This window comes from Rutilus rutilus, assembly GCF_951802725.1.
Source record: "Rutilus rutilus genome assembly, chromosome: 9".
In the NCBI taxonomy this organism is placed as follows: domain Eukaryota; kingdom Metazoa; phylum Chordata; class Actinopteri; order Cypriniformes; family Leuciscidae; genus Rutilus; species Rutilus rutilus.
The window spans coordinates 1872861-1885138 of NC_140223.1; the positions used below are offsets into that span (position 1 = coordinate 1872861).

Consider the following 12278-nt stretch of genomic DNA (forward strand, 5'->3'; position numbering starts at 1 on the left):
ACTGAATGGATGCTTAGATGATGACAAACATCAGTTGCATATTTTGATAAGACTCTAAAAAAGTCACATGACATGATCTTGAAAAACATTTAACTAAATACAGAGTTTTAGACTTATCATCTCCAGATTTTACATATAACATGGTCAGACATATGGCTTTAGCTGTAGTGCATTTCTAGATTGCTACAGTGCCAACTTCAATTTTATTTTCATGAGGATGTTTCATAAAAATAAATTTCTAATAACTTTACAAAACTTTGAAGCTATTTATAACAATTTTTTTTCATTATGACAATAATTAATTCTACATTTACAATAAACTGCCAGGTGTCAGCTTTCAAATGAGATCATACTTGTGCTTTTAGTACAAAGGGTTCTTGAACTGTATCTGTTTCAGTTTGGGTATGTAATTTCTGGGAATTTTTCAAAAGTGGGGCTGCAGCTTAACAGGTTAGGAGCAGGCGCGCTTGTTCTAAAGCGGATTCCTATTATAACGGCGGATTTGACAGGCGCACGACAGGAGCGGTTCACAGCCGAGGAGACCGACGTTCTCGTCAGGGACGTTGGGGATGGAGAAACACACCCAAATTAACTTCGGTTAAACAGGCGTATGATTATTTGGGTAAATGTGTAAGCTAGATGTATGCTTTTATAATAAAATGTCTATCTATCTATCTATCTATCTATCTATCGTAATAATGTATGATTTGCAAAAATGATAACTGCTGAGTCTGGGTGTAGATGAGAGAATCAAAGTGTATGCGCGTTGTGCACACGCTACATTGATTAAGGCCAAGCATGCGCCCTTAAAATAGCATATGAATAACATGAGCAATGCGCCACTGACTTTAAACTGGGTTTTTTTTGGTCAGTGGCACAATTGTTTTCTTAACCTGTAAAATAGCATGAGGGAACGTTTGCGCCAGAACACGCCTCCTCTTTGCGCTGAACCGCCCGGGGAGCGCAAGTGTATTTCTTAGTTAACCGACATGCATCTGTGGAGGGAAAATTCTGCTTTGCGCGGGTGCAAAATAGGAATCATACATGCGTCGGTGTACAAAGTCAATTGCGCTGGGTGCAAGATAGGGCCCTCAGAGTGAATAAGGATTAATATGTAGATAGCGCATACAATATATCTTTAATAAAATGTCAAATTCCCTCAGTATTGATTAATCTAGTTCACTACTTTCTCAATTACAATGTCAAACAAATTGTATTTGGTTGTGTTGTAGGCTCTAAAACAGTCCAGTATATAGTCAAACTCATTTTTATGTTGAAATAAAGAGATTTCTGTTTCACCCCAGACTGGTTGCTGGCTCCTGCCTGTTCCCTGCCTGGCCAGCTCCACCACTGTTCGCACTATGTGCCAATATGTAGTTCATGCAGAGATATTTGTATAGGCCTATATATTATTTATATGACAGACCTCTAAGTTTGGATGTTTTGTTAATGGTATTTATTCCTGCAAAATAAAAGGCTGATAACTTGCACTTTGTGAATAAGAAGATAATGTAGGTAATAGTTCTGGTAGATGAAGGGCCCCTCAAGAGGTAAAGCCCAGCGGCCCCTTATAGTCTTAATGTAGCCCTGATTATCCCCCAAAAGAAAGTAAATCTAACAGTTAATTAAACCGGACTAACTACAAACCAGACAGCAGATGCAGGTTACAGTGAAGAGTTGTTTTTTTTTAATCACAAATGTTTGGTGTAAATCAACTTGCCTTGTAGTGCAACATTGTTTGATAGTTAGGTGAATCATTTTATTTCTCCCAGTCCTAACTGTCACGACCGGCTCAAAGCCATGACAAATAAGTGGAGGACTTAGTAAAGGTTGGTAAAGTTGCAACAAGTATTTATTAACATAAGTAAGAAAATATGTAAAACGAGAAATCAATTACAAAATAACTAACAATTTCTGTCTGACATCCGATGTTAAAATGTCAGACAGAACCAAGCTCAAAGGTAATACAAAAGAGAACATAAACAAACAAAACAAAAACCAAACACAAAACAAACGGGAACAAACAAGTCTCACAACGTCTCTCCGCTCTGGAGCTCTCCGAAGCACATTCAACATTCTCAAAGCCTAAGCTTATATACAGGTGTACATCATTCTCCTGATGACCCTGCACAGGTGTACATTATCCTCCTGATGAGTCTCCCAGCCAGACCCACCAGTCGACAACAGCAGGAACAACCAGAGACTCGTCACATAACACACACACACACATGTTGGGTTTTCAGGTTGTATGGGGACTTTGCATAGAAATAATGATTTTTATGCTGTACAAACTGTCTATTCAATCCCCTAATCCTAACTGATGTATTTTAACAACATGAACTAATGAGTATTTGTATATATTTCATATTGACAGCATTATGTTATTTATTTTTTAAGTGTTATGTTTATCTTTGGATATAGGCTTAATGTGTGTCATTGTTCCCTACAGGTTGAGTGATTGTGGTGTCACAGATGAAGGTTGTGCTGCTCTGGCTTCAGCTCTGAGATCAAACCCCTCACACCTGAGAAAACTGATTCTGTCTGATAATAATCTAGGAGACTCAGGGGTGAAGCTGTTCTCTGCTGGACTGGAGAATCCTCTCTGTAAACTGGAGGAACTGGGGTAAGATCATCTCTATCATAAAGACTCGGAGTGAATAAGGATTAATATGTAGATATATGTATGCATACAATATATCTTTGGCGTAAGCCCCATCCGGTGGTTCAGCGACATATTCCTGCTTGAACCTGCTTATCATCCCACAAAAGAAAGTAAAACTAACAGTTAAATAAACCAGACGAACTACAAACCATACAACAGATACAGGATACAGTGAAGAGGTTTTTTAAATCACAAATGTTTGGTGTAAATCAACTTGCCTTGTAATGCTTGTACAAACAGACCCTTGTAAAATCGTGAGCATTTCCTCAAAATGTGTGTGTGCAGCTGAAATGAGGGAAGTGGTGTGTTTTCCACCTGAACCAGGACCATATCAGATTTATCACTACACGATTATCTTGGCCAAAATAACACACGATAACAATATATCGCCATATCTATGGAAATCTTGAAGAAAAAAATAATGCTATCAGTCAAATTCATCTTTACTTTTGTAACAAGTTAGCTAAAATCAATTATGATTAATTATTAATATTTGGGTCAGTTAATTGGATTAACTTGTGGTAGCTAAATTAATATTACAATCAATTAATCAGTTCCAACAAACTCTTTTGATTATTATTTATTCTAAGAAAAGCTTATCTTTCATTGCCACCGAAAAATAATTATTTCTTAGCATGTACAGCACTTTGAGCATGTAACAAGATCAAGATCGTAAAATGGACTTTGTTGCAAGCAGAGAAACAGAACCAAATACATATTGTGCACAAGTTTTATTAACTAAATCACAAACATAACTAAACTAAACAAACATACATACATACATACATACATGCATAGGTAAAATGGTGAGTGATATGGAACTGGAAGCAGGAAATGGAACTATGGAAAATATCTATTTAACTATGAAAAGAATCATCAGCTTATCATTTTCAGAGCACCTCATTAAATTGATACTTTCATGGTTTGTGCAGTGGACACAATTCTTGGTTGAAAATTGAGTTTGTTGATGGGTCCTTGAGTGTCAAATGTTACTGTACAAGTTGCAATCGTTTTCTTCTCTGCTGGATGGTGAAGATATGATGAACTTGCATGGTTATTTCGACGCTGTTCTCATGGCTGAAGTGCAGATTGTGGCCTGCCGGCTCTGGGCCGGCAGGACACGCAGAGCAAATGGTTCTTCTGCATTGAATGAAGACATTGAACTCCTGAGGTTGTCCTTGATGCTGTTGTGGTTGAGAGAGTCCTCTCTCTCCTGAGTGAGCACATGGCTGTTGTGAGTTGAAGCCTGCAGCCCGGGGGCCTGCTGAGGCCACGCTGGACAGCACGGCATCCTGAACGTACCGAGAAGCCAAGAGTTGATCGTTGCAAGAGTGATGGTAAGGTTACAGTTTTCTTATTGGTTGGATTGAAGAAAAGACAGTCTGACTCCTTTGGAAGAGTGAAAAGATAGCAGGCGGTGGTCATGGCCTGCTGGGGCCCTTGGGCCCCGTGGGGGGGGGGGGAGTCCCCACAGGATCAACCTGAAGAAGCAGCAGTTGTGGCCAGAATAGAAGAGAGAGTGTCACTGTGGATTTTTCTCTAATAAAGCCTGAGAAAGGCCCCACCTCTCCGGGTTTGCTTGACCAATGAGAAGGGTGGAATTTCCAAGCGGGAAGATTCCTCTGTGGTTGATTTATGAATCTTTGTTCTAAGCGTGCCCTATTTGCATGTGCAGCTGGATTGTTTTCTGATGACGAAACTAAGAAAGATTCTTGTAATACTAATATGTTGCGCAGCTATCGGCATATCATGTACACAATCATTTCGATCTTCAAAGTACCAATTTATAGAGACCAAACATGGTATGTGTGAGGTTACATTGACCGTTGGTTCTATAATAAAATACATAGTATCAAAGAGATAATAGTATCAAAAGATAATAGTATTAAAAGACACAACACAAGACAGTAAATCATTCACAAAAAGTTCTGGGATGCATGCTAATTTCATGTTAATCAGTTCATCGATAAATGAATGCAGGAGAGTCTGTTCTAATATCTGTAGGTCTTGTGGCAGAGTTCACATTGCTAAGAGTCATAAAACCAACTTATCTGATCATGGTCATGGTAATGATCGTGGTCTTGCCCTTTTTGGGGGAATGGGGCCACAGATCCCAGAGTGAGTTCTAAATATCATTTGTTAAACTATGGGCCCTATTTTAACGTTCTGAAACGCAAGTATCAAGCGCGAAACGCAGGTAACATTGTGGGCGGGTCTTGGGCGCTGTTGCTATTATACCGGCGGGATAAATGACTCTTGCGCCCAATGCAAATCTAAAATGGGTTGGTCTGAAGTAGCTTCATTATTCATAGGTGTGGTTTGGGCGTAACATGAAATAAACCAATCAGAGCGACATCTCACATTCCCTTTAAGAGCAGGCGCACTTGTTCCATGGCGGATTGCTATTATAACGGCGGATTTGCCAGCGGAGCGGTTCACAGCCGAGGAGACCGATGTTCTTGTCAGGGCCGTAAAACACAGAGAAGTGATTTTGGGGATGGAGAAACCCACCCAAATTAACTTCGGTTAAACAGGCGTATGATAATTTGGGTAAATGTGTAAGCTAGATTTATGCTTTTATAATAAACTGTCTAACTATCTACCTATCTATTGTAATAATATATGATTTGCAAAAATGAAAACTGCTGCTTCTGTGTAGATGAGAGAATCAAAGTGTATGCGCGTTGTGCACACGCTACATTGATTATGGCCAAGCATGCGCCCTTAAAATAGCATCTGAATATCATGCGCAACGCGTCACTGACTTTAGACTAGGTTTTTCTGGAATTGTTTTCTAAACCTGCAAAATAGCATCAGGGAACGTTTGCGGCAGAACACGCCACCTCTTTGCTCTGAACCGCTCCGGGGAGCTTAAGTGTATTTTCTAGTTTACCGACGTGCGTCTGTGGAGGGAAAAGTCCGCTGTGCGCGGGTGCAAAATAGGAATGATACATGCGTCGGTGTACAAAGTCAATTGCGATAGGGCCCTATAACAAATACTTGTGTCTGACTTGTCTCACTCAGTCGTTACACTTTATTTTGTGTTATTTTTGAAAAAGAAGAATCACACCATCACAAACAAAAGGAATAATTCCACTTAATGCGACCAGTTTGAAATAATGGTAACACTTTATCACAATCATACAGTATCAACAGCGCTTATAAATAATTTGCAAACTATTCGTTTATAGTTAATTAATAGTATATAATAGTACATAAGCTGTAGATAATATATTAAGAGACTATATACAAATAGTGAGTTCTTCATTCATTGTCACTGTAATTAACAAAGTGTTATTGTTTAATTAGCTTATGTAAATAGTAGTGTCTCACGTCGCTTCCACACGTCCACTTGAAATGGATATTATGACACTCATAGATAACGACACATTTCATCCTCTGTTAGAGCAAAAGTGGCTAACTTCTGTCAACCTTGTCTATAAGCAATTACAAAAATAAAGCAATTTAATTTGAATCAATATCGATTCTGGAATAAAAAATCTATTTTAAAATTGTAAACAAAAGAATTGCGATAGAAGTGTGAATTTATTTTTTTCTCCCAGCCCTAACATACACACACACGTTCCTTAAAATGTTTACAAATACATTAGGCACACACACACACTCAATCACACACGCGCACACACACGTTGGGTTTCCATGTTTTATGGGGACTTTCCATAGAAATAATGCTTTTTATACTGTACAAACTATATATTCAATCTCCTAATCCTAACTGATGTATTTTAACAACGTGAACTAATGAGTATTTGTATATATTTCCTATTGACATCATTGTTATTTATTTTTTAAGTGTCATGTATATCTTTGGATATAGGCTTAATGTGTGTCATTGTTCTCTACAGGTTGAATGATTGTGGTGTCACAGATGAAGGTTGTGCTGCTCTGGCTTTAGCTCTGAGATCAAACCCCTCACACCTGAGAGAACTGGATCTGTCTGAGAATAAACTAGGAGACTCAGGAGTGAAGCTGCTGAAGGATCTGAAGGATGATCCACATTATAAACTGGAGACACTATGGTAAGAATAGTTCTTAACGATTTTCATCATCACATCTTCTTTTAGGATCAAATGGCTGATTTTCTCCCAAGAAATAAAAGGATATTGTATCAGGTTCAGTAACACCACGTGTGTGTGTGTGTGTGTGTGTGTGTGTGTGTGTGTGTGTGTGTGTGTGTGTGTGTGTGTGTGTGTGTGTGTGTGTGTGTGTGTGTGTGTGTGTGTGTGTGTGTGTGTGTGTGTGTGAATATTTTGTCTGAGATCATCAGAAAATGAGTCTTAAATTCAGCTTCAGTTTCTGTAGGTCTCTGAACTTTAAACTGTATTTAATATGAATTTAATTCTGCTCATAGTGTGGTGACTGATTGTGAAAATAATATTAATGTTATTTTCAGCTTTCAGCTTTTCCCCTTTACTGTCTCTATAGGCATCTTTACACAGCCGAGTTAAGGCTGCTCTAAAGCGGCCCTGTGTCTGCTCAAAAGTTCTGTGTAAAGACACAATGCCGCATAAAAGCAAACTTAAAATACGACGCGTCTGACCCGCCTCAGCCCGTAGTATCAAAGATGACTCTGATATTGTTTTGGTTCAGTGTAAATGAACGCGAACTTGTGCCACTCTAAACTACGTCATTGTCATGACAACCAAACGTGCAGCGCGAGAATCAAGAAGCGGAAGACTAAACATATAGGCCTAGCTCCATATTGCTTTAGCCAAATTAAAAAAATGTCAGCCAACAAGGGACAATAAAGTAAAAGTGTCCTGTACTCACATCGTGAAGCAAACCACCAAAATAACAGAGTCATCGACGTGTGTAATCATTTGGCTTTCGCCGTGTGTAATCTTCCTTTGAAGAGACTGGCAGATCAACGCGTTGCTACATTTCTCTCAGATACGGTAAATGCTTATTCGGCGTCACTGTGTTATATTATATTCTAAAAATCATCTTTTTGAGGACGATATTTCACCCACACACGACCTGCCTGAAACGCTAACGATAGCATAATTGTTCTCTCTGGCTCTTTGAAAAAAAATCCTTTTAATCCTTTTAATCCTGCGGTGATCTACCCTGTGTAATAATTCATAATTTGTTTGTTGCATTTGTTCCATCTGGAACAATTTTATTAAGAAATAGAAAATAGCTATCAGTACCACAGAATTATGACAAACATCAAAGCGTGAGATAGCTATAGCACACAAAGGAAATGTAAAATTCTGTATTTTTATTTGTCTTGAGTTTTATTTCTTTGTTTACTTTTTAATTATTTTAAAATTAATTTTATAACACTTTGTTAAAACTGTAGTTTTAAAATAGTAATGTTCAAATTATTATTTCCTGCGATTTTTAATCCTGTGTAAATGTATTTATGCGTCAGAGAAGCAATAAACATTCTGTGTAAATGCACATTTTGTGATTTTATGCCGCTTCAGATTTGGTTTCTGTGCCGCCTTTTCTGTGTAAAGATGCCTTATGTTTGTGATAATCTGAGATTTGGGTTGTTTGTTATTAACTGATATTAAATTTGTAGTGAGTGTAATGATCATTTCTGCTGGTTCTGTATCAGCTGTCCGTTGTGTGAAAGTGACCTTTTATGTGCTTTTGATTTTGTAAAGTGACGTTGAGCATCAGATAGACGCTATATTATCATGTTTGAGGATGAATTAATATAGATTATCTAGTTAGTTTTCTTATGAAAAGATGTGACAAATGTAATATCTCATACTGCATATGTGACTGTTTGTGTGTTTTATTTTAGGTTATAGATGACAGTCTGATCTTCTGATGATCATCTGATGGTGAATAAGGATCCACTACAGAGACTCACAGTCAACAGAATCAACAGAGACTGAAGATACAGTGACTTCACTGTTATAAATTAAGACTTCATTTAGATTTCAAAGATCCTCTGACAGACCTGATGAGGCGGCACTGCGGCAGTGAAACACCTTTTATTTCACAGCAGCAAATTACAGTTTCTCATTCATAGATTAACCATTTTATTTGTATTAACGCACAGTATAAACTCAAAAAGGTTGGAGTTTTGTCAGAGTAAATATAGAGCCTGAATGTGTTTGTGTTGAACAAGCAGAGGGAGACAAAGACTAATGAAAGATTAATTTTTCATAATTATGAGACAAAAAAAGTTCAAGCTCGCTTTTTGAAAACAAACAATGGAAGCTTGAATGTATACATGATTTTAATAATAGTTGTATTACATTTGTAATGTATTAAAGTGGTCACATGATGCGTTTTCATGTTTTCTTTTTCTTTAGTGTGTTATGTTGCTGTTTGTGCATGTATAAGATCTGCAAACTTACAAAGCTCAAAGTCTCCTGCCAAAAGATTTATTCTATCTAATGTCCGGTACACACTGAATGATTTTGGGCTATCCCAGACGAAAGATGAGCATTGTGAAACAATTGTGGGGATTTCTGTGGTCATGGCTCTTAAACGGTCTTTTAATCAAAGATAGCCTGTGATAATTTACTGAGAGTCATGATCATCTCACAGTGTGTTGCTGCTACGACCTACATCTACTGACTAGCCAATAATAATGCAACATGAAATGGTGTCTTGATCAACACAACATGGCGCTAAAATTTAAAACTACCTTCCTCAAGCTCCATTTACAAAATTGCCATGCCAAGTTCACCTCTTTCCCCAGGCCATCGGACGAAACAGCCTGAGACAAAAAGGCATCAAACATAAATGGATCTTTTAGTCTGAGGCTGTTTCTTCTGATGCCTAATTGTACGAGACTTGACATCTGATGTTGTTTTTCCTGAGACCTACAGCATTTCAGTCTGAGGCATGACGCTTTTTCCTCATATGAGTGAGGTCTGAGGATGTCCTAAAATGTTCACCGTAGTATGAACCTCTGTCAGTTCCAGTGAAGGTCTATTCAGTTTGACTGTATATTTAAATTGGAAAATGCTGTTGTATTCACACTTCCCCATCAAACATCAACTTGCGTGAGTTTGTGCGCTTTAAAGGCAGTGACTAAAAAATGTATTGTCTAGCCCTGTATGACGCCATTTGATAAATAAAGAGCATATAGTATATTAAACATGTTAAATGCCGTTAATGTTTTAAAACGCGCATCTATTCAATTCAACAATAACTTGTGATAATTTCTCATCATTTATTCAATTACAAGTACCAGCATAAACTGGTTAACGTTTTAGTGAACAAAAAATTATTTACGTTCCTCGATAAAGTAGCTGAATAAGACATTGTATGAATGGCATTAGTTATAAGTGAGGAGAGATGCTGTAAAACTGTCATGGATCAGAGGTAAACCTGCTCTATGTAAACCTCTTATGGTTAATTGAGTTGATTAACTCAAGAGAATGTGCTCCTCCTGTGTTAATTAGGTTAATTATCTGAACGTGCTCCTCCTGAACTTTGTTAATAAAACATCATCTGTTGGCATTGAAGTTGTCATTGCGTGATCAAGTCAGATTATGTCAGTTTGTTTGGGCCATGTGAATTAGCCTTTATTGAACTCAGAATTGTGGGATAAAAAGAGACAGCCCTAGTGTGGTCTAAATGTAGTTTCTCATTATGTTGAATATGTCATAACATTGTAATTTATCAACACAAAATACTTGAAGTTATTTTATAATCATCTAAAGTTTGCAAACATGTGCCTATATTAACCGTCGGTTAAACATAGATGGCGGTGCGCACAGACTCTGAAATGGAACTGTATTTTGTTGTTATTTGTTATTGTACTCTGGAAGTTTAATCTGGGTATTTCAGAGTTTATTCGTTTCACCCGGGAATCATTTTTATATTTAGATTTTATATTGGGATGACACAACAACAGTCAGTATCGGTCGCCTTTCAGCACATGCATGGAATTCCAGTGGAGATCACTAGATCACAGAGTCTCCGTGGATTATCATACTCAGCAGAGGACGTCGAGATGGCGAAGAGAGCGTAAACAAAAACGAGGATGCATGGCTGGTGTGCTAGCAAGGCTAAAAAGGAACCCTCACAGACCACCACTCCTTAGTCTCTTCGTCTCTAACGTAAGGTCTGTAAACAAAAGCAGGTTTGGAATTCCCTACAAGCCAAGCCTAAACAAAGTACTTGTCTTTCCTTATAAATTTTGATAAAGAATTTTATTTTATTTTGTTGCTTTCGGGTAGGAACGCGAAACAAATTTTCCCGACAACGCCTTATCTGTATAGTGGTAGAGGGATCCTCCATAGGGAGAGACTAGTTGGCACTTCAGCACTGCGTTGTCATCGGTCCAGGCGAAGGTCCTTCGTCAGATCTGGATACGGCCCGGATCCGGCAGGCTGCAGGAAAACCTCGGGATAAACACAGACACTAAAATTAGCGTAGATGCCATTCTTCTCATGATGTAACGAGTACATCAGGAGTTATGGGAAGTGTTCCCGGTTCCGGCTGACCTAATCTATGCAGCCTAACATTAAATTATATAAGTCTATAATGTATTATGTGAATGCTAGGTCAAAGAGATGTGTTTTTAGTCTAGCTTTGAACTGACAGAGTGTGTCTGCTTCCCGGACAATGGTAGGAAGACTGTTCCAGAGTTTTGGTGCTAAATAGGAAAAGGATCTACCGCTAGCAGTCGATTTTGATATTCTAGGTATTAGTAACTGGCCGGAATTTTGAGATCGCAATAGACGTGACGGACTATAATGTGTTAAGAGCTCACTCAAGTACTGCGGAGCTAAACCATTTAGTGCTTTGTAAGTAATCAGCAATATTTTAAAATTGATGCGATGTTTAATAGGGAGCCAATGCAGTTTTGACAGAACTGGGCTAATATGGTCATACTTCCTGGTTCTGGTAAGAACTCGAGCTGCTGCGTTTTGAACCAGCTGTAGTTTGTTTATTAAGCGTGCAGGGCAACCACCCAGTAGAGCATTACAATAATCTAGCCTTGAGGTCATGAACGCATGAACTAATTGTTCCGCATTTGTCAATGAGAGCATATGTCGTAATTTAGATATATTTTTAAGATGGAAAAATGCAGTTTTACAGATACTAGACACGTGACTTTCAAATGAAAGATTGGTATCAAAGAGCACACCCAGGTTCCTAACCGACGACGAAGACTTAACAGAGCAGCCATCGAGTGTTAGACAGTATTCTAGGTTATTACGTGAGGAAGTTTTTTGTCCAATAATTAGAAACTCTGTTTTTTCAGAGTTAAGAAGTAGGAAATTACGAGTCATCCAATTTTTTATATCCGCTATGCATTCCGTTAATTTTGTGAGGTTTTGTCTAAGTTTCGTTAGGTTTTGAAGAAATATACAGCTGAGTATCGTCAGCATAACAGTGAAAGCTAATTTCATGTTTCCTAATGATATCTCCTAATGGTAACATGTACAGAGTGAACAGCAGCGGTCCTAGTACTGAGCCTTGTGGTACGCCATACTGAACTTGTGATCGATGAGACATCTCATCATTTACTGCTACAAACTGATAACGGTCAGATAAGTATGATTTAAACCATGCTAGTGCATTTCCCGTAATGCCAACATAATGTGATGCGATCTGGGAAAACCCGTCGGATGTCGCGCTGGGCCGTTTTCAGTAAATTCCAAAATAGTTTGAA

General features: G+C 38.1%; 1 protein-coding gene across 1 annotated transcript in view; it reads left to right on the top strand.

Annotated features, from left to right (window-relative positions):
• LOC311297698 (protein NLRC3-like) overlaps positions 1 to 10113 on the top strand; it is a 96647-nt gene extending 86534 nt beyond the window's left edge. The window contains exons 11-13 of the mRNA XM_084420105.1: positions 2450 to 2623; positions 6529 to 6702; positions 8439 to 10113. Of these exons, the coding sequence (XP_084276231.1) occupies positions 2450 to 2623; positions 6529 to 6702; positions 8439 to 8445 (355 nt within the window). The 3' untranslated portion in view covers positions 8446 to 10113. The remainder of the gene's footprint in view (positions 1 to 2449; positions 2624 to 6528; positions 6703 to 8438) is intronic.
• The last annotated feature ends 2165 nt before the right edge of the window (positions 10114 to 12278 follow it).